This window comes from Ammodytes marinus (genome assembly GCF_949987685.1).
Source record: "Ammodytes marinus genome assembly, chromosome: 18".
Classification (NCBI taxonomy): domain Eukaryota; kingdom Metazoa; phylum Chordata; class Actinopteri; order Uranoscopiformes; family Ammodytidae; genus Ammodytes; species Ammodytes marinus.
In genome coordinates, this window is record NC_137222.1 from 5,483,795 (window position 1) to 5,507,478 (window position 23,684).

Sequence of the window (23,684 nt, forward strand, 5' to 3'; positions counted from 1 at the left end):
AACTCAAAACCCTTAGATCACTCCCTGTTTGTTCTTAAAGCAGCACATACAATAGGACGCTATGGTAAACACTAACAATGTTTATAATGTAAGGAAAATCATAATAAATAAACACTTTTCACTTCAGTATCTCCCCCTGCTTGCCAATGTATAGATCCAAGCAAAAAAAAAATATCTTTCTCATTTGTTCCTTTCTGTGTGGGTTTGTCTGACCGGCCTCAGCTCTCTCTTCACCTACTCACATTTCCATGTTCATAAATGAAGAACTTATTATAGAAAAAGACTGATGTATTTCAGTCCCTGTCTCTGTGCAGGGTTATTGGATTTTCTTCCTACACATACACATCTTCCTATCTGTGTATATCTAACATTGGCTATTGGCACTGTATGTTTTTTCACATATTGTGTCTGTGGTATCAGGTCTGTGAATTATGACATTGTAACAAGAAATATAGAAATAGTTTGTCGGTGCAGATGCATGAAAAAGAGACAAAGGGATTGTGTGTTGGTGTGTGTGTGTGTGTGTGTGTGGGTGTATGTGTCGGTGTGTGACTGTGTTATTTCTGTATTGTCAGTTTTAAGTGTCTGTGGTTAAGACATGCGACGTGTGACACCTCACGTCTTTTTCACCTTTCTGGTGTCAAGATGTCTGTATATTTATATACTACTCATAATGAAAGTAAAGAAAAAGTTAAAGTGCTAAGTGTGGATTTTAGAAAAATATTTGGTCGTAAAACTTCCGTAAAAAGCCCCAGAAAAAGAACAGATCATGTCTCTCAATAGGTTTTACTTTCCTTTTTTTCAGAGGCATATTCTCTTCATTATTTAGAAGGGCCTCTGAGTGTATATCACCAGAAGGGACAGTTCACAACCTCAGCCTTGTTTGTGTTGTGGGTTTGAGTCATAGCTTAAGCCTTGGGGTGTAAGTAGGTCTGAACAGATTCATGATGAGAGCAGAGAAAGTGTCTGGACCGATGCATAGTTTGTGTCTGTGTACATCAGTATTCTGCAGCTAAAGGCCACCTGAGGATTTAATATTAACTTTCTCAGTTCAGTTACTTGACTGTAACAATAATCTGTCAATGTTTGACATGAATATATTTTGTCAAGCTCTGAGCTGTGATGTGAGGTCTCACTGGGATGTTGAAAAGCTGCCGTTTGTTGAGCTGAGGTATTGTGGTTTTCACTCTCACTCAAAACCTCCTCCTCTCCCTTATTCTGGCAAACCAATCCTACAATTTGGGGTTTGGAATCACAGCCCAGATATCCACAAAGCTTGCTTAACAGTTCTTTAAGGGGACCCCCCCCATTCTTACTACATAGTACTACTCACTCATAGACTTCCCCTTTTTTATGGGAATCCCCAATCGTAAATGAATTAGAAAAATAACAGCCTACACTAAAATTTCTGTTCTGCCTACATCTAGCATAAGTTTAATACACCAGCGTTTCCGTGGCAATTGCATTTGTTTACCCTGACACCAACTTCCCCTTTTCTGAGCGATGACACGCTTGATGGTCCAGGAAGTGCATCTATGGCAACTTCTTGTTTGGCTGGAAACGGTTAACGATCCTTTTTTTGTTTGTTGTTCGTGTCTTTGTGTTTGTTTATCTATTTTATTCCATGCCTTGAAGCGAAGTTCGCACAAGGTAGGTGTAGCGGAAAGAGATCCTGTTATATCTGTGGGAACACACACGCACGCACGCACACACACACACACACACACACATACACACACACACACACACACACACACACACACACACACACACACACGCACGCACACACACACACACACACACACACACACACACTGTCTCTTGATAAACACACAAGTCTGACACAAAGGCCTTGATCAGGTCACCGGTAAAACGTCCTGTCCTGTCTGACTGTGATCCGCTACTGCTGTTTCTATGTGTGATGTAAGAAAACTTAAATGAAAGAAATGCTCAATATGATGCATAAGGCAACTTCCATTTTTGTAATTCTGCTTAAGAAAAGTATTATATAGATAGATAGATAGATAGATAGATAGATAGATAGATAGATAGATAGATAGATAGATAGATAGATAGATAGATAGATAGATAGATAGATAGAGTTCCGAGAGTGTCAAATTTATTTCCCAAAAATGACAACAGGATATGATGTGTCTGCAGCTCCTAACGGGGTTTCATCATCTGCCCAGTCACCAAGGCGACAATGTGTACCCTTGTCATTTCCACAACACTTTGAGCATGCACTCTGCATGCACCGACACCAGCGCAGCACACTTCCACATCCACAAACACAACCTCGCAGGCCCACACATTGATTTTTAACAGCTGGACTTTCACATGTGCTTTTTAGCTTAATTCTCACATTCCTTTTCTTTAAAGGGCTGTGACTACTATTTTCCACCAAAGTATAAACTGTCATCCCTCCTGCGCTGGAAATACCGTACCTTTGTGTCTGAAGAGTGTCTCCGCTCCGATGTCCTCCTTTTTCTTCTGTTATGTCATCTATTGCTTACCCGTGTGTGTGTGTGTGTGTGTGTGTGTGTGTGTGTGTGTGTGTGTGTGTGTGTGAGAGAGACTCAGCTCTTGCCTCTGATTGGTGCGTGGGTGAAGAACTGGACTCAGTCTTTTAAATGTTTCCCATAGGAGGACTATGACAGATCAGGGTTATGTTCCCTCTACTGCCCGACACTACTATGACTGCAGCTTTTTGGTTTGCATCTATTTGACCAAATACAATCAAAGCCTTCATCTTTGTTTTTGATGAAGCTATTTATGTGTTGACAGGCCTCAGATCCAATGGAAAGAGGAAACAGATATGAGTATTTAACTACATGAACAAACACACACACACAACGCTTGCTCACACACAAACAGTACACACACACACACACACACACCACATGCCGTCTAGCTGAGATAATCTCATCTCCATCTGCTTGCCTTGGGTCCGTAATAGGCTGCTCCCACTGCGTTTCTGACTGCCTGCCCTCCCTCCCCGAGACCAAACTCGCTTAGAATAATCAACATTATCGACGGCACAGATAGGCCAGACTGTCAGGGCAATAGAAAGACTAAATCCCTCCACTATGCAGCCAATGCAGGCTGTCGTGTCTCTTTTTTTGATATGTTTGTCCTGGCCTACATACAGCAGAGTCTAGTGCCAATGGCTGTTTTTGTTGTTGTTGCTTCTTGGATTTGCACCTGTGACCGTGCGTCCACGAGCTCTATGTTTATGTGTGTACGTGTGCATGCAGGAACACTCGTATGCACAAATGTGTCAACTCATGCAGGTTCTAATTCTCTGACTGTGTGTGTGTGTGTGTGTGTGTGTGTGTGTGTGTGTGTGTGTAACCCATATGTCTGTGTTAATCAGCAGACACTGAGGTTTAATGATGAAAGCGGGTCTGATGTTTTAGTTTTTCTCTCTCTCTCTCCTTCAGGCTCGACAGCAAGCCGACATGAGGCACAAGATGGCTGCCGACAGTAAGAGTGAATACTCCAACTACCTGCAGAAGTTCAACCAGGAGCAGAATGAACATTACTTTACAGTCATCCCCAACATATTCCAGGTCAATATAACAGCACCACCACATCACACGGCCTATTGGGTTAATTGCTGTCGCAGATGATTGCAATTGAAAGTTCTAGGTTTACTTAAATATGTAATCATCCATCCAAAAATATATGCACATAAAAGTGCTGACGGATTGAAAAGTCTGCCAGAATGGTGCATTCATAGTTATCTTGTGAATTCAATGCCGTTTGTCTCTTGCCACCTTCATTCCCCTCTGGGTCAACTACGAAAAATATGCAGGAAACACAGAGGGTAACTGTGGGTTATTTTGTACAAACTATCTAAGTTGTGTTACTGTACATCTTGACAGACTGTGGGAATCAAAGTCAAATTTAAAATACAAAAATGAGGCACTCCACATATTCACAATCTTTGAGTTTTCACTTCTATATTCAAAAATATGGAAATTGCCGGAGTGATTTCCCAGATGGTATTCGTCAAATTGGTATTTTTTATGCTTAATCAAAGGACAGCTCTCACAAGCCTTCCTCACTGTACTCTCCCATAAGAAACGCTAGTAAAGCTTTTAATAACATATGAATGTGTCTGAATTCTTTTCACACAGAAACTTCAAGACATGGAGGAGAAAAGGATTGAGAGGATAGGAGTGTGCATGAAGACGTTTGCAGACGTGGACCGTCAAGTGCTGCCCATCGTGGGGAAGTGTTTAGACGGCATGACCACAGCTGCTGAGTCCATAGAGCCTAAGACTGTGAGTATATGGAAAAACATATCAATATACTACTTCTGTACATACAAACCAATATATGGGAAATATTACTGACTATAAGCATCAATCACAACCCACACATTGCTGTATAGGCTTTCATTTAGGCAGCAAATGTACCTTAAGTTTGTACTCTTGGGGGGGGAACGAAAATAAAAACTGCCCACCTGTGAACAACAAAGTGCTGTGGGAGGACAGTGTTGTGACCGGGAGAATAGCTGAACAAAATGATTTGAATTATGTGTTGGCCTCCGCTTTTATAGTAAGAAAACCAATGGGATACAAGCGCACACAATGTAGTCCCCTCTTTTAGAGCTTTGTGTCGCCTAAAAGTACATTCCATAATCCCCCTCAACATTAAATGACATAAAAGTTTCTTCTGAACACACAGGAATTACATAGTATGTGTGTGTCAGTGTGTGTGTGTGTGTGTGTGTGTGTGTGTGTGTGTGTGTGGCCAAGCTCCAGGGAGATCACTCCAGCCTTTTGACTGGCTGCTGCAGTAAACAACGACAAAGAATAACACATCACATGATCCTTGCCTCCCTCTGTCTCTCTTCCTCTCACCGTCTTCTATCTCCCACACACAAACGGACAAACACATGCACGCACACACGCACGCAGGCAGGCAGGCAGGCAGGCACACGCACACACACACACACACACACACACACACACACACACACACACACACACACGCACACACACGCACACATGCACTCATCCTAACTCCAACCAGACCCCACTGTCTTTATCAGCTCAGATATAGGCCCGATACACACTGACTGCGCTTGATTAATGTTCCTCTTCCTGTGTCTGAGGAGCCTGGCTGTGTCCCCGACCTCAGTGTTTCTGTCATAACTCTCGCCTGACAGATTGGGGTCTTTTCCTGTTTCTTCTGTGGCCCCCACAAACTCAATAACGACATGTCTCCCTCTCTCTCTCTTTCTCTCCTTTCATGACATGCTCATAGACTATTATCAGCCCCACAGCTACTATAAACAAGAGAGTCACCAGGCCACTATTGTGTTGCATCTTATCTACCAGACCTGCTGATTAGCTGGACCGTTTAAACAAACAGAGACCCCCACAACCATCCTTTTTTAAGTCATTGCTTAGCATTTAATTTTGTATTAGGAAATTCTTATTACATCACATCCACTGACAACACAAATGGACCCTTCATTATAGACAGAAGAGCTGTCTAAAGCCGAGAGTATAGGATTTGTAAAAGAAAATGTACCAAAAGCAGTGTCTCTCAGCCTTGTGTCCATTTCTTTTAAATGAGATGATATGGCTATAAAGAAAAACCCACAACCAACCCAGAGAAGAGGAAGAAAATGTAATAAATTAGATTCTGAGTAAAGGGCTGATTCTCTCTCTACTCCCACTAGGATTCAAAGCAGGTGGTGGAGTCCTATAAGTCAGGGTTTGAGCCCCCGGGTGATGTGGAGTTTGAGGACTATGGCCAGGCCATGAAGAGGACGGCTTCAGACACCAGCCTGACCAACAGCAGAGAGTCCAAACAGGAGAGGCCCACTGGCAAGAGCAAGGGCAAACTCTGGCCTTTCATTAAGAACAAGAACAAGGTAACACATGAATGCACACTTCCATAAAAACGCAGGGCTACATTTAGACCCCGGGCGTACTGTACAGCAAACGCCTCGCTGGGTTTTAATGCATTTCATTTTACCTCACTCGGAGGTCACTTTGGGGAGATTCTTTTTTTGGGAAGTGGGGTGGAGGGATATTTATGGTTGTATCATGTTATATATTTGTTCTGTGGCCTTATGTGTTCAATGTCACATTTTGTAGTATTTGTTAAATTTCCTAGCACTGGTTGTGTATATAATTTCATTTTTTGTGTAGATTCTTTGATTTTTTTCGTTAACGTTTGTTAAGCTCAAAAAGAGATTTTGTTGCTCTTTTATTGTTCCTACTGCAATTTTGGTTGTTATTATTATTCGCCACCCGTTTCCCCTTCCCCTCTCCCTGGCAATCACCCTCACCGATTTGGGAGCCTCCCCTTGTGTAACACGCACTAATGCATTTCTATCCTAGTCCTGTGGACGGACTCAACTGGCCAATATTAACTTGATCCAAAATAACTGTTTTTCCACTGACCGGTGATCAACCTTTGGTTTCCTGCTTCTAAAACAGCAAAACTGATCTCTGACTTGTCATATGGGCTGGTGGCACTGTTGGTGTTGAATTAAACCAAAGCATGAGTGAGCAATTGGGTGTGTGTGTGTGCGATATGGAAAGGCTGGAAGCAAGTGTGCACCATGCTAAATGAGAAACCCTAGTGACTGTGTGTGTACAGAAAATGGTGTTTTCAACTATCCAAACCATGGCACACTTATTCAGAACAGTATGTTTCTATTATATTGGCTTTGACAGCCGTACAGAGAGGTATTTCTACTGGACTTGCACACATGCATGCAAGCATAACATGCAAAATACACACAAATGATATTGATAATTCAGTCTCAAAGCACCATCATTGCCTCACAGAATAAGGTTGTTGTTCACTCTGGTTGTGTTTTGAAAGAAGGGGTTTCTGGGACACTTGCCCATGCATGCGCATTGTGTGGTGTCTTAGAGCTCATCACTGCTTCACTCTCTAACTCCTCCACTTGCCGGATGATGAATTATGCAGTCAGATGTTCCAGGACAGCGTTAAGCAATTAGATTTCTCCATCGCTGACCTCATACTCAGCTGCTGATATCCCCGGGGGGATGTGGGGAATTATTTTTCTTCCATTCACTAGCTGGCATGTGATGATGAGGCTGAGAAAAACAAATGAAAAAAAGTCAACTAATTAGGGAAGAAGATTTCCTAAATCAAGAAAGTCCTGCATGCGCTTTGTCTGACACTCTTTGCTGTTTGCTATCGTTGCAGCCGCCCCGCTTTAACACATTGTACGCTTCCTACTCACTCTGGTTTATTTTCCTTTCTTTTTTAACATTATTTGTTTTAAATATTGTTTTATATGTTTGACATTATTTACCACGACATAACAACTGAGACACTAGGTTTTTTTGGTCGTCTCGTTTACGTTTCTGTTTGGGTTTTTCTGTTGTGTGTTTGTTTAATTTCTTAATATTCGTCGGAGGCTTATATTTATTTCGTTTTGTGTTCCCTCCTCCTCCTTTTTTTCGTTTTTTCCTTCTTTATCTTCTTCTTCTTCCATGTTTTTTCTCTCCTCTCTCCTCCTCTCCTCTCCTCCGTCACGGCTCCCCCTCTCTTACTGGTAGCTTATGTCCCTGTTAACGTCCCCCCACCAGCCCCCACCTGCCCCCCCAGCCTCATCCCCGCCCTCACCCTCTGCTGTTCCCAACGACCCCCAGTCTCCCAAGCAGCAAAAGGAGCCCCTCTCCCACCGCCTCAACGACTTCATGACCTCCAAGCCCAAAATGCACTGCCTCCGGAGCCTGAGGCGAGGGGTAAGTGTGTGTGCGTGCCTGTGTGTGTCCAGCAAGCTTTGAAGCATGTGTGTGTGTGTTTGTCTGTCTGTACGTACACCTGTAACTGAAGCTTGTGTACCTGCTACACTGTATGGGTGAAGTAATACAAAAGGTAGCATATTTTTATTTGTGGCTTAAGGTCATAATGCCTACATGGTATCGCCACAAAGCAGGCAATGAACCTGAAAGCAGCAATTGAGGCTTTTCCATTACATGGTACATACTCTAATCTACTCTACTTGTCTTTGATGGTTTTCCACTATGTAAAAGCAGCCTACCTGGTTCCTACTTTTTTGGTCCCTACTACGTTGAGGTTCCAAAAAAGTAGGTCCGAGGTACTTGACAGTGATTGGTCTAAGATCATCGCGTGCCAGATACCAAAGGCCAGTAGAGTACAGTATAGTAGAGTATAGAGGAGCCGGTACCATGTAATGGAAAAGAAACTCATCTGACCTCGAATTATAAATAACAGTGCTCACATTGGACCATAACCAGCTTTCAATTGCACATGTTGCTGTTCAAAACTACCTTCCAAATTGGTGCTATTATTGCTACTATGATATAATCAGTGAAAAAAAGCAGTAGCCTAACATAGGCCTCTTCACTTCACTCATACAGTGCTCAGCCTTTTTGCTTCCCTGGCATGCTAATAGCGCCTAACTCTGAATCCATGGTACTTGTCTGACTCACCATCATTCTCCATCTTGTCCCTTCATTCTTCACGTTAACTCCCGTGCTCACAGCGACAGTCCCTCTTACTCACCTTCCCCCCTATGACAGACAGTTAGCCAGGCGCCTGAGCAGTCTCGGCAGCAGCATGGAGACTGCACTATCCGCTATCCTGCGCACTTCCCTGCAGCCTATATGCTGGAAGCGGATTTATTTTGTTTTTGTGTTTTATTTTTTTTGCACATGATTTAAAGGTGGAGTCAGTGATTCTGGAGAACGCTTTCTTGTCACAATCAGTGAATATCTCCTCCGATCTGCTACCTGTATCCATACTGTGTGCTGAAAAAAAATGTTAATCCAGTGTTCATACACAAAGGATATGTAAACAAAGGTAGCTAGCAACATGCCCGTTTCCAGAGCCTAAGCTGTGTATTAACACTGGATTTTTTTTCAGCACACATACATTATAGATAGATAGACAGCAGATTGTGAGGAGATATTCACTGATTTTGACAAACGTGATTCTGACAACAAGCATTCTCCAGAATCGCTGACTCCCCCTTAAAGGAAAAGAACATATAATAGAGGAGAGGGTTCTCAGTATGAACACAGTAATGGGTTGTGGATATGGCAGCAGGCCGACTGAGTCATCTCCATGTGGAGTGGAAAAGGCCAGAGGAGTAATTTTAGAAGGCTTCCTGGATGGTGGCTTTATCAGCACCAGCCCAGGGTCTACGTGGGTGTCATTACCAGTTACTGTTCTAATACCCAGTGTGTGTGTGTTTGTAGTCGGGGCAGGTCATTGCACACCTTCCCACAATGCCCTTCACCCAGCCAGCTCTCCCTGACCTCAGGAATTGGGCGGCAACTCACGTGTTCCTTCCGGAGAGCCCACAAATACATTTTTTATTTTGTTTACGCTTGTATTTTTGAAAGGGCAGCAAGCTACTTAAAAGCAAAAAAAAAGATTTGTTTGAATTGGCGTTAACATGACGTCTGAAAAGGCTTAAAGAACAATCGTTTGCTACGGTGCTGTCCTGCGAGCGTATCGTAGAGGAAATGATTGAAGGTCAGCAGAAAAAAAATAGGGAAGTGTGTGTTTTTTCTAGCGCCGGACAGATCCAGCAGGAAGCGCACGTTTCTGAAAGCGGAAGTGCTGAAACAGCTCTCCAGAAGAGAGATAAAACAAATGAATGTACTGAGTCAATTCAGATGCATTGTGTTTAAAGTACACACAGATTTAAAAGATTGAAGTTTGACCTTACTGTAACATTTCATGACACAAGAAACAGGTTGAATGAAGTCGTTGAGGCTCTGACAGGGTAGAAACTCTATCAGTAAAAAGCCCTTAAATTAAACTTTACTTTTTCCATATCTCATTGCAATACATTTAAATACTTTGTACCCATTTCCATGTCCCATGGCAGTCACTGTTCATGCTTTTCATGTATATAGATGTTGTTTGATTTAGAGTACACTTTTACAATATGTTAAAAAAATATATATATAGGCCTATATATAAATTAGCATATTAAAGATTATGAAAATGAAACAGAAGGCACATGGTTAATCTAGTCAAAGTATTTTAGGGACACCAGCCCCATTGCCTCACTGACACAGACAGTTTGGGCTAATGCCCTATTATCAGCTGCTGGTAGAGAGTCAGGCCTACATCCATGTACTCAAATTAAGCTAGTAACCCTTTATCACCAGTATCTGTGCTCAATTTGAGCTGGAGGGCTTATTTTTAACAGGGTATCTCCATAATATTTTGAAAATACTTGGAAACCTTTCAATTCAGTTTCCTGAAGAAAATACATCTGCATTTTAAATTCCCTATAGTCTTATCATAATTTTGAAATATTTTCTATTTCTTACTGTAGGTTTGTATTCCCTTCTGTAACACTTATCCTAGTCCAACTCCTATTTATCATCACACCAGCTCACATACTCCCTACTGGTTTTGTGTTATGTTTTTCATATTTCCGTCCGATAGGATGATGAAACAGGAATTTATTTGCCTTCCTGTTTATTTAAAAGTTGTACTTTTATCTAGGTGAATCCTGCAGAATCCCTGTTCAAATATTTGACATAGCAAAATCAAGATTTACTAAGAACAGAAAAATAATATGTTATTTCTGTTCCATGTCTTGCAATAAGAGCATAGTATCACATTAGGGATTATAGTAATTGTGCCAGTAGAGTCGGGCTGTTGTGTCTCTCTGCACAGTGGAGGGATGTCTACCCCTGCAGGAGAGCCTCTGTGTGGTGCATATTAGCTGTCTGATCCATCTACATTAACTGTGTATGTGTTTTGTTCGGGAGGAAAATGAGCACGCGCCTGTGTTTCGGGAGTCCAAATAAGGCCGTATATGCAGTATAAGAGGTTTAAGACATCAGTGTTGTTATTTTGAGATCACATTGACGAAGCTGTATTCTCTCCGACAACCACCACAGCAGCAATCCCCGCGCTCGCTCATTTGTAACAAAGAGCTTATGAAGAGGAATCTTGGCCTGCCCACATATGCTTTCGAAGCAAGGCAATATGTTGTAAGTGTGTGTGTGTGTGTGTGTGTGTGTGTGTGTGTGTGTGTGTGTGTGTGTGTGTGTGTGTGTGTGTGTGTGTGTGTGTGTGTGTGTGTGTGTGTGTGTGTGTGTGTGTGAGACGGGCACCAGTGAACATCAGCGGAGTGTGTGTGTGTGTGTGTGTGTGCGCGTGTGTTTCTGTGAGCAGTTAGAGATTGGAATAAAAGTGTGAATGAATATGAAATGTGCACGGATGTGTGTGATCAGTAAAAAGCCATATACACCACACACAGTAGCCTCCACGCTAACGATTGGTTGTGTCAATTTCGTCATAATTAATGAGGCTAAATTCCCCCTCAGAGGAGGCTAGTGTGTGTGCCTGGCTCTGTATTGATCACATGGGGCTGTGGTGGACATGTGTGGGAGCCGGGCGAATGGTCGGAGAAGAAGATGACGTCATCCCACATCACATGTATCAGCTTGAGGTTTCTCGTTGCTTGTCGTACCGCGGATGGTTCGAGGGATTTGCCTAGCGAACATCTACAAAAGGGTCAATTCACAAAGTGTCACAAGCACCTGAGGCTATGGAGGGTTAAATGGGCCATTCATCTACCCAGCTATAACCCCCCTCCTCACTAATTAAATGTCACTCTCAAGGGAATGTAATATTAGGCAAGGGTGCTGGTCACACTTTGTGCCTGGGTTCAGCCTACGTTACCCAGAATTCACCCCTCCAGGGCTTTCTTTGTGCTCGTGTCCCATACTGCAGCGATGTAATCTGTGTGTAAGGGCCGCTATATACCTGTATATCTATGTCTGTCTGCGTGGTTGGAACAAGTTCAGATAGATCTGTGGACCAGAGCCCGTATTTATCAAACTTCTAAGAGTAAGCTAGCAGAGAAACAGCCAATCAGGGACAAGTATTTACCGTGCATCTACCCCATTGTTTTATTGTTTATGCTTTAACAAAACACATTTTATACCAGTGGTTATTCATTAAAAACACATGTGATTTACATTTATGAATTAGATTTATCTGTAATATCTGACCCACTAGAAACAGAAAACTAGATCCTATGCTACATATTTTTTTCCTCGGTGCAAGTTAGGTATTTGTCTGGTATTGTAAGAAATGTAAGATATAATACTGTATAACTGCAGGGAGGCGAGAGTGAGTATCACAAGGTAGAGAAACCTTAACAGGCCATTCCAGGTGGATGACTTGATTAGTGGACTAAAGTGAGTAGAGCTGTGCACCGGCCTGTGAGCCGTTAACAGGATTACAAGTCATCTGCTCCAGCTCTGCCAGCCAATGGGTGTTAACCTGCTCGCTGCTCTGTTCTGTGTCTTCAAAACACAAAAAAAAATAATCCTCAGCAAATGGTCTAAAGCAGCTTTTAAAGGCATTTGTTTTTGTAGTTTCTACTCTACTTTCCTTTACTATTATTTGCCTTATGCCTTTATTCAACTTCTTTCATTTGAGATGCATACTTTAAACCTGGGTATGTGTAGGTTTTTCGTCGTAACAAGTGCTGTTAGACAGTTTTGGTCTCTCCAGCTTGTCTGTTTACAGTACGAGCCTCCATGTCAATGTGTGGGTCTGCTGCTATAATGTGTTACATGCTTTTGGCGCCCTCTGCTGTCACTCCACATAGTAATGGCAGCAGAGACGGATCAAGAAGAAGTGAAGGAGCCATTTGTCCCTGTCGCAGTCACTATTCCTCCTACTTCTCTCTTCTACATTTATTTTCATCTGTCTGTCTGACCCTTAATTCTAGTACTTTACCTCATGCTTGTGCAGTAGGTTGGCCTTTGCTGCCGACCTATTTCTCATCTTTTCATTAATCCATCGTATTAGGAATGTTAAACTTCACCACATTAGAAAAGAGTGTTAAGTCACGTCAACTGTATTGTCACTTTCTGTAATATGTGACAGACATACAGAGGAATCCAAAATACTGTTTCCCTCCAAACCCAAGGTGCAATGAAAAACATGAGTTATAAATACAGTGCAAAAAGTAATACAAAACCAAACGGTATGGAAAACTAAAGACATTGAGTGTGTGCAACATAAATAACATTATTTACAATATGTGCAGGAATTATAAATGTACAATATAAGGGCTTAACAATGTGCAGACTAGAGGGTTTATAGCTGAAACAGTTAGTGAAAGAGCTTTTTTATGGCATAGCGACCATATACATCCTTCAGCCTTTAAGCACCATATATACCCTCTTTTCCTTTAATGGTGAAGTTTGGCAGAGCGAAACGTTTTCATTCAAATACATGTAAACTGTTCTTTTTTTTTTAAGGAAAATGAAGCAAATGGCTGTGATATTCTGCTGATGTTGACATTTGTTTCTGTTGTTTCTTTCCCTCTCTCCCGCTCTTCGCCATTTTCTCTCTCTTCTTGCCTCCTCCATGAAGCTTTCTCTCAAGCTGGTAAGCATGACCGTTTATAACCGCACAACTGTAGCGGCATGATCATAGCACGCATGTCACGTCCCCCCCACGCCCCCAGTAACACACTGTTAATAACGTTTTGTACTCCGTTTATTTTCCCTATGTGCTCTTATTTGTTTTATTAAGTTTTGGATTTACATTTATTTTTGGTGTGACACAACGATGGACCTCAGCCTCTCATGTCGTCATGTCTTAATTTACATGTTATTTTTGTTGTTTGTTGGTGTTTGTTTTTTATGTCATGGTTTTGTGTTTTTTCGTCATGTCTTCTCCCAACACGTTTTGTGTGTGGTGCAGATCACACTCAATTCCCACGTCCGGAATCTCATTGAGGTGATCACATTTACTCTGTTCATGTATGTCGTCACTTCTAGTCACGTCTGGTAGTCCTTTCTTGTCGCTACCAACATTGTACGTCCTCGTGTAACATATACTAATCTGATCTTATGTAGCGGTTTCTCACTCATGTCCTTACACTGCATGCCGATATGTATTATGTTTATAGAAAGATGTTCTGTAAAGATAACATATTGTAGAAGAACTGCATGATGAACTATGATCTCCACAGAATATTAAACATTTGATCAGAACGAGATGTCCTTTGAAGATTAAAGTCAAGGCAGTTTCATTTTGATTCATATCGTCCAAAATCACAAATCATTTTTTGGCTTAGAGGCCTTTGGAAATAGACTACCTACTGTACATATTTTGGATCATAAACTTAGCCCTTTTCTTGCTGAATATTAAAAGAAAAGGATGATTGATACCAATCTCATACTGTATCTACCATCAGCATGCTTAGTTTAGCTTAGCATTAGGACTGGAAATCTGCTAATCTATACCTGATGAAATGCAAAACAATTACTTGTTTACCTTATCCATCCCTAATGTATCGCACTACAATCAACAAATGATATAATGTCTGCCTGAAGTTTTCTCTTGGTCTTTTAGAAAGTAGTTTTTGTTCATTTGTCTTGGAATGCATAGACAGTATAAACACTAATACAATACAGGACTTCTGGAACTGTTACTATTCATTTGGAAAAGTGCATGTCTACTGCATGATGATTGACATATCTTTTGTTATTTTGCATGTCTGGTAAGTGTTGCGTGCTGATAGAGGGAGAAAGGGTAAGGTTGGCATGGTAACCCAGCTGCTGTGTTAGCCCCCCCCCCCCTGGCTCATGTGCAGTGAATCCTGACTACCAGAGTCTGTAGCTCCAGAAGCTTTATATCCTGTGGTGTCGCTGTGACCCATCTCAATGAGATCAAACCCAGCCTTCCACCTACTCAGTACAAGCATGTGTTTATTCATTGACAGGAGTTAAAAGCAACATTGCACAGACACAATTTTCCACTTTTATTTTTTAACACTCAAAGACTTAACAGTTTTGGGGTCCCAAAGAGTTCAATATTGAATAGATAAATGAGTTGAAATATTTGAAATCAACTTGCATGATAGATAGATAGATAGATAGATAGATAGATAGATAGATAGATAGATAGATAGATAGATAGATAGATAGATAGATAGATAGATAGATAGATGTAATTATTTATTTAGTACTACTTGGAGACTAGGCTAAGCATGATCCAGAATACTGATACATTACGTCCAAAGAAAGTTTCCAATGCTGTCGAGAAGCATGAGTCATCGTTCTGTGTTACAGACTTGATTCCTTCTCATCAGGAAATATGACCCTTGGCCATAAAAATAAAAAATAAATCTCTCACAACCTCCATTTCAGAATACACAGTCCTGTCAAGTCCACATTAGCCAGCTCACACTGAAACTCAATATGAGCAATAATAGGATGTACTTACACTACATTACATTTCCCATGCATTCACCAAAAGCACTAGACTAGTCTCTGCAACTGAATAGGTGAAAGGCCTGGAGTCTACACACAGACCAACATCCCAAACTGTCAGCCAGTGTGTGTTATCCAGCGGCTGCAGTATCTTCTCCGTGAGGTGAATTACATGGTTAGAACATAACAAGAGCTCCATTTGTGGAGCTGTTATCCATTTATCCCTGAGTCACGGCTCACAGGGTTTACAGCTACAGCAAAGAGAGATACTGCACCTCACTAGAAACAAAAGATCCCTGTGAAAACAGCAACACAACCAATAATGAATTATAAACGTTGTTTTTTCTTTGTCTTATGGTTTCTCTCCATTTAGTTTCCCGTTTTTTCTTTTTATTCCCTAACTTGTTTCTCGCAGGGCTCTGGACCGGAGGACTTCAGCCACCTGCCACCAGAGCAGAGGAGGAAGAAGCTGCAGGGCAAGCTGGATGATCTGAACAAGGACATTCAGAAAGAGATGGACCAGAGGTAGGCATTTGGCATTCAAGACATGACAGTGACTATGTTAACATACACAGCATATTCTGATTAATGTCAATCAGCATATACTGTGTAGACCAGCGACATCCACTGGTAGTGGCGGAAGCATCATGACGTTGGCCTGTTCTTTTCCGTCAATAATTACTGTCCCATCCAAGGGAAATTAACACTATTTCATTTCATTGTTGCATTGCGTTGTTTTGTCACCTGAAAATTACTCTTCTTTGAAAGGGTCATGTTGCATGTTTACCCAAGCTACTTTAACAGCCATAAACCAGGACATGCGTTGCAAACTATAGTAGGAGTAGTAGGAATATTTACTGTGATTAAGGTGTATACATGACTCAATGATGCGACTAAGATCGGAACACTCCAGCCGTCTTTATGCGCTTATTGCTTCCTCTGAATATGACCTTATTCTGATTAAGATGATCAAAAACTGCTGTTTACATGGCGATGTCTCATTCAGACATAGACTTGTGCTAACTTAATTCATTTTCTTTCCCAGGGACGCTCTTACTAAGATGAAAGACGTGTACCTGAAGAACCCTCAGATGGGCGACCCTGCCAGCGTGGACCCACGGCTAACAGAGTACGGGCAGAACATCGAGAAGCTCCAGTTTGAAGTTCAGAAGTTTGAGGTGAGGTCATGTTGCCAGGCTGCGCTCTCATCTCTGCCTGAGTGTTAGTGTTAGTGTTGGCCAAAGCTTTGGTGTTTGGTTTATGTGGGACAGTAAATAATGAGGAGTTCAAACAACTGGTCTGCAGCTGGGGTAAGTTCCAAAGACGCCCGTCCGCTCGTCCATATTAGGAGAAGATGTGAAGCAGCTGGAAGGGGCTGGCTGCTTCCAGGGGAGTCCCGGAACAACGGCCTGGTTTAACCCTGTCAATACATGGCACACACACACCAGAGTGTTATGCAGAGGCGTTACCCCGGTGATGGTTCTTGCCAACTTTAAACATCCTCAGATTCACTGTTTTTTTTAAAAATCCACAGTGCTTGATATACATTTTCTAATAGAACACACATTAATTAAACATGAGCACTAGAGCCCATCATGTAAATGTGCCAGATTTAGCCATACTGGCTCATTTTCATCTCCAGTCCCTAACAGGTTGATGGCTTTAAAGAAAACATTAAAAAGAATACAATACATACACATAAAACATACATACATGACATGAGCATACACAAATACAATGAAACAACCACTATTCCAGATGATGACAGCTGCCAGGTTGATGGCATGTGAAGACAAAACACAAGTAGCATTTAGATACAGATCAAACCACATTAACATATAAAACATTAAAACACAAAAGCATTTTAACACAGATACAGATGTACAGCACATAACTTATAAATATATGTGTTCCAGGGCTGGTTAGCAGAGGTGGAAGAAAGGATGCCATCCAAGAGTGACAACCGGAGAAGTGGACTCTATGAGACCCAGAACAACACAGCCGTGAGCAGCAACAACTGTGCACAGGACAGAGAGAGGTATGGTATACTCAGACAAACATCCACATCAAACTGACATCACTCAATTCAATTCCACAAAACCTTCACCCCCCATTCCCCCCCTCCACCCCCCCAGAGTTCATTGCACACCTCATTCTTTCGGAAGAAAACTCTGTATGTTTTCACAGTATATTTACTGTGTGTGTGTGTTGGCCCTTGAGCAGCCCGGATGGCAGCTACACGGAGGAGCAGAATTCAGAGACTCAGGTCAAGGCCACCATCAACCCGAGCATCCCCACCACCTCCACGCCGGAGTTCGACGACGAATTCGATGACGAGGAGACGCTGCCCACCATCGGCACCTGCAAGGCCTTGTATCCGTTTGAAGGTACAGTAGCAACAAATAATCAAAAACCCCTTTACAACAATGTTCTGCTGCTACCTTTTTAATATTCCAAAAGTACAATACATTTGCCTTTTGTTGGTCGACCTCAGCTGCTATTTGTGGAAACAACAGGTAGAACTCCTACGAATGCAGTGCAGTGAATAATTTGATTACTCCAAATGAGGAGGAGTAGGGTTGTGACCTTTCTGAGGAAATGTGTGGAGGAGGGTGGATATATATATAGTCATTTCTCTAGAACATTATCTTTTAAATCTTCAAAAGGCTGTTGACTAAAGCGCTGGTGTAAATATGGCCCCCGATCGCTGGAAAATAAAGCAGTGCTGCAGCAGATGATTCAAAATAACAGATATACCCTTTACACTTTTATATTACAAAATTAGCTGATGTGGCAACCATACATGATGCAAACTTCCTTCAAGTGCAAAGGGGGACAAATGTCAAAATCACTCTAGTCATGCTCTTATCTTATGACAATTTTGCTTTTACATTTCCCTTTTCGTTTCCCTTTCCCTTGGCAGGTCATAACGAGGGCACTATAGCCGTGGCAGAGGGCGAGCTGTTATACGTCATAGAGGAAGACAAAGGAGACGGCTGGACACGAGTGAGAAGGAACGAGGATGAGGAGGGATATGTCCCCACCTCCTACGTCGAGGTCTTTTTGGAAACAAACGCCAAAGGTGCTATGACATACATTTAACTCCAGCAATGTGATTTTCTTTTGTCAGCATGTTGTTTCTATTCAACGCTGTATCAGTGGGGGCAAGTTATGGAGATTATAGATTGTTACTGGTAGCTCAGATAAGAGAATACAACACACACACAGACACCCACTTCCTGTCTCTCCCAAGAGGGAAAGGACCAATCTTGATTTGTCCATTGTGCCTCGGACAGTCGTGTCAGAGTGTGTGACAGTGTGTGTGTGTCACGTTTGATAATGTTTTAGGAAATGACACTGAATGCAAGCTGAGCCAGCCGGATGTTTTTTTATTTTTGTTGTGTATCTCTGTGTATGTGTATGTGTGTGTGTGTGTGTGTGTGTGTGTGTGTGTGTGTGTGTGTGTGTGTGTGTGTGTGTGTGTGTAAAAAGAAGCTTCTAGTTCCTCACCTCCCATTCACTGCAGTGCCACCTAGTGGTCATACAAGTATAGAACATGACACCCATCACTCTGACAATGACTTCAAATGTAAAAATGTTTTTAAAAACACTGTACTTGTACTTTTGTTTTTTATTGTTTTGTTTTAAATTACGGTTTAAAGCTTCGGATAACTTTATTCCACTTGAATCAACATGCTTTAAATCAAGAGTTGTATGGACAACCTGGGTCTAATATCTGAGTCTGTATAGTAATAGCCGACTGAATGTAAGCTCCATCTGAAGTGACAATGAACATCCAGTTAAGGTTGAATTGCTGCGGAAGTTACTGTGTTTTGGTGACTTGTTGTACCTGAAAGGAAAGCATGCACGACATGCAATCAGAATGTAATTTACATCTTCTGTAAAATATGGTTACATATGAAAAAAGATATTTTTGTAGGCTAAACAGAAAAAAGCTAATAAAAACTACACCACCCAACCCCCTCTCATATATTGCATGCTGTAGGTTTAATCAAAGTGCTGTAACAACATGAACACGTTGTGTAGGTAATCAAATTAGTAACAGTAGTAGCCCCCTTAAGATGTGTTTTTTTCTTTTCTCTTTTGATCCACCTTTTGATAATGATAGTGTTGGGCTGTTCTGGTCCTTTCTTCCAGGCTATTGGTAAAAAGGACTGAGAATTAGCTGTACTGGGCTATATGGTGAGACTGGGCTGGAGACATGACTTTAAAGCTTTGTGGTTTTTCTGCATGGGTCTAGGTGCATTTCCTGTAAAATGCATGGTGTGTGTGTGTGTGTGTGAGTGTTTGGCCTCTGTGTCATTTCACGTCACTGCAACAAGAAAAGAAATTCTGTGCTACTTTTTCCACATGGACTCAGAAAATCATGTCTTTCGTAACTCATTACATGAAGACTTTATTCAACTTTTTTCACTTTTTTTCATCAACTTCGAAGGCTTGTTAGTGACATGGCATGGGGTTTTTTCATAAGCAGGTGTCATTTTACATCAGTGCTGTAAATAAAAATGTCATGCCTCCTGTAATTGTAATTGAAGAGTATTTGAAATGCGTTGCATGAGGCAGCATTTGTGGGATTTTGACACGACTTCAGCATGTTGCGATAAGCTTAAGTGGCTGCTTTCTAAAAAACTAAAGTAGAATCAGCTGAAAAGTCCTTAGTTAAACGGATACATCTTTATTTCGGGTCTTTTCCCACAAACACTATGTGCAGATAACATTCATGCTGACATCCTTTTAGGTTTCAAAGTAGTTTCATACACTCAACGACTATTTTCTTGCTCCTCTCCATGTCTGAATGTGTGGGTTGCTGTCTTTGACTCGGAGTTTCCTTTAGATCCATCTAACTTTTCTTTTTGTCGTTTTTTTTTATGTTTGTTTGTTTGTTTGTACATTTTTGTTTGAATTGCAGATTCCTAAAAGTGTGGTTCTGGCTGAGGAATGGCAGGGCAAGCAGCCTGGGAGCGACCACCACGTTTCCTCACACGCTCACAGAGTCAGAGAGAGAAAGTGAAAAGACGTCCTGAATCTAAAAGAGAGAGAGAACCGGCCGATTACAAACGCATCTCTATTTTTCAAACCATTACGAAAAATAAAAACACAAACAAAACAACAACTTATCGGCACTGAACGTGAAGCAACGATAAGAGAAATCCATCTAAATTTGTAGCGCTCTTTAACCTTTTCCATTCTTAACATCCATACAGCAGTCACAACCACAGTAGAACACAGTTTACTTTTTGCTGTTTTGCTTCTTTGCTTCTTAATGTAACTAACTCCGCTTGACCCGCGCGCGGTTCATGAACGCGGCTGTTGGCTTCCTCGCTCTGAACACTCCTGCCCCTCCCCTTTTTTCCCCTTACCTTTGCCCCTGTTCACACACACACACACACACACACACACACACACACACACACACACACACACACACACACACACACACACACACACACACACACACACACACACACACACAAGGTCAGTGGGTATGGTCAGAGACAGGACGGAGTCCTGCGGGAACTTACGGACAACAAATGGGTCCACCTTCATCCAGCATTGTATGGATGTGTGAGATTCAGTTTGAGACAGAATAACCCCGGACTCCTCTGCCTACATCAGTGGTGGCTTTAAAAAAATTCTCATATCCAACTCTCACTCCCACTAAATCAGCTCCATCTTTGCAGGTGTTTGCCTACTGAAAAGGAAGTGTTGGTGCTAATCTATCTGTATGTTACTGTATGTGCTTCTGGTTCATGTCATGTGTGTTTGTTTGATGCGAATGCCTGTATGTAAGTGCTTGTTGTCATGTGATGTCCCATTTTTCTACACAACACCGTCACACCCTTCACCCCCTCACACACCTGTCTGTAAGGAAAGAGACATGGATGATGATGATGGTGTTCATTGGTCGTCACTCATCTCTCTCTTGTCATGTTCTTTTCACTATATATTCACTTATACGTTATTGTCCCCTTGTCACTGGTGTCTGTTCCTCTCTCTGACCACCTCCCACCCAAACTCACCCCCAAGGCCCTTCCCTAATCCACAGCCGGCTTAGGCTATGTCCCTTGGCTGCTTTGAGCCCCTTACCCAACCCCACCAACCTCCTTATTATAATTTTTTTATTATTGCAACAGCTCTAGGCGGGTGGCCTCTCAGCGTTGTGGCGTGCTGCATGCTTGCCCTGTCTTCCTGCTGGCAACCCATTGGAGGTGGTTGGGGGTGCTTTGGTCAGTTTACGCACCCCACAACCCCTCCCTTTGCCTCCAGCCTTTCTGTTCAAGTAACCCTCATTGCCTGGTCGTACTGTTCGAATTAACCTGAATGCTACTGTTTGGGTTCAGTGCCTGTGGTTATTCTTTTAATTTCTTTTTAATTTTTCTTTCGTTGGTCCAGAAAGCATGTTTTTTTCACATTTTAACAGTGAGTGAGTGATCTCCTTCTCCCTTAATTCCCCATCCCCAGTTTAATCAACAAAACTGTCAGAGTAAAGGACGATAGGGACCCGCAAATGTTTGTTTTCTGAATGATCTTTTTGCATAGGTAGGTCATGGATGTCTTGTGCGTTTGTTTTACTGTTAAATACACAGTACAGGATGTATGTAAAAGTTTAGTATTGTACGTGTTGATCAGAGTGTCTAACGCAAGTTGGTGTTAGTTTACAGTTCAAAACGCCCTGTGGATAATGTCTCCACTCGGTCCAAGCAACAGTTTACCCATCCCCAAAAAATACAACCTACAATGACATGATTTTACACATTACATTTAGGTTGTTCCACTTAACTGTCTACTGTATATGAAAATATACTGTGATCCACACAGAGTTTGTGACTGAAATGTGACCTAGTATCACCTGCTTTTGGGCCTTGACTGGGTTTTTTTTTTCTGAAAGAAGTTGAATGATGCTGATGGTAGCTGTGGTATGGAGAATGGAGTAAGATGTGATTATTTCAAAAGTTTGGGGGGCAAATTTTGAGAGTTTTTCTGATCAAGACGAGAAGAAATGATGTCCACTGATTCACACCCCCCTTTCTCATGGCACATAATGTACGTGATTTTAACATTTCTGTTTTATATTTGATGATGTTGAGTTATGATTCAGCTTCTTTTTTTTTTCCTTTTTCTTTTTTTAAAGCTGGAAATCTATGTTGTAGCTTATTCTGCCTAAATGGGACTTTAAAATCCCTTAACTGCAAGTACGAGTAACAATTGCATTGTTTTGGATGAAGCCATTCTTAAATATTCATCCGACACAGCATATGCATAACATGAACTCTTGTGAAATGGAGGAGTGATCAACGTTATTGACCATTTGGACTCTTGATTGAAGGACCGATCAAAAAACCCCGTGCAGAATCAAGCTTAAAAAGTACTATGTTTGCTTTTCACCACCCGTTGTCGTTCGATTTGTTTGAGATATCAAACAAGACGCTTTTGTTTGTCAAATTGTTTTCAGTGATAATTGATGAGATAAATCTGATCTCACCACTTTGAGGGCAGAGGTAGCTGTTACAGCATCCGTCTGCCTGCCCTGTGCTCCGCAAATGAGACCACAAACGTTTTAGTCCATGCCCCCCCCGGAATAACCTGCCTGTACAGTGGAAAAATGGCACGATGGAATTAGAGAGAATATATATGAATATTATAAATAAAGTTTAAAAAGGAAAAACATCTATTTTAACTATTGAGAGTCTTACCATTACTTTATCTGCTTCGCAAAGTAAGACTTCTTTTTTCCTTTGTGAGGTTTACCAAATGGTGTGTTTTGCACTTTTTCGTTTGTGTTCCATTTGGTAGCCCATGCTTGTGTTTCGGAGCACTGAATACTTTGTATTGTGTTTACTGTGCCAATTAAATATGCCTGGAAAGTTAACGACGGGGTGTTAGTGTCTTTGTTTTCTTTCCCTTGGGGAATTTAGACAAAATCAACAACCACAACAGCAACTGAGAGAATTATAATCTGCACTAATTCTGTTTTCTAAGAACATGTGTGTTTGTTTGTATATATTATTTACAAATAAGTATTTATGAATAAATTAGATTAATATATTAGTTAAATCACAGAACTAGCCCAACTCATTGTGATTTGTACTAAATGTTTTACTTGTTTAGACTATGATGAATTCCTGAAGTCCTGATAGCCCAAGCCCTGATAACAACTTTCAATGTATGATTTGTCCATCCAACAGTCTTAAACTCAAAAATATTCATTTCAAAACAAGATGAAACACAGGAAAGCAGTTAAAGAAGCTGGAGCCACGAAAAGTTAGCAACTTTTTCTCGATTTAACATTTCTAATAATTAATGAACTAACACAAATGTATGCATTGTTGATAGGTGAAATAATGCATCCTCTATTCTTAGGATGAAAAGGCTAACCTTGATGTTTACAGTAGCCTAATGTATGGGGTCTAAATAAGTCATGCA

At 41.4% G+C, this 23,684-nt stretch overlaps 1 protein-coding gene across 5 annotated transcripts in view; it reads left to right on the top strand.

The window, feature by feature from the left end:
* fnbp1b (formin binding protein 1b) overlaps nt 1-23,124 on the top strand; it is a gene marked incomplete at its 3' end in the record, with an annotated part of 62,147 nt that extends 39,023 nt beyond the window's left edge. For 2 of the 5 annotated variants that reach the window (XM_080046343.1, XM_080046341.1), the window contains exons 7-16: nt 3,441-3,569; nt 4,140-4,286; nt 5,696-5,890; nt 7,560-7,748; nt 13,726-13,761; nt 15,655-15,764; nt 16,285-16,417; nt 17,156-17,277; nt 17,463-17,626; nt 18,163-18,341. In XM_080046343.1, coding sequence (XP_079902469.1) covers nt 3,441-3,569; nt 4,140-4,286; nt 5,696-5,890; nt 7,560-7,748; nt 13,726-13,761; nt 15,655-15,764; nt 16,285-16,417; nt 17,156-17,277; nt 17,463-17,626; nt 18,163-18,341 — 1,404 coding nt within the window. Of the gene's footprint in view, nt 1-3,440; nt 3,570-4,139; nt 4,287-5,695; nt 5,891-7,559; nt 7,749-13,725; nt 13,762-15,654; nt 15,765-16,284; nt 16,418-17,155; nt 17,278-17,462; nt 17,627-18,162; nt 18,342-20,169 lie in introns of those variants that run through there. The other 3 variants (XM_080046342.1, XM_080046344.1, XM_080046345.1) reach the window with 3 other exon arrangements.
* Nucleotides 23,125-23,684: the final 560 nt, after the last annotated feature.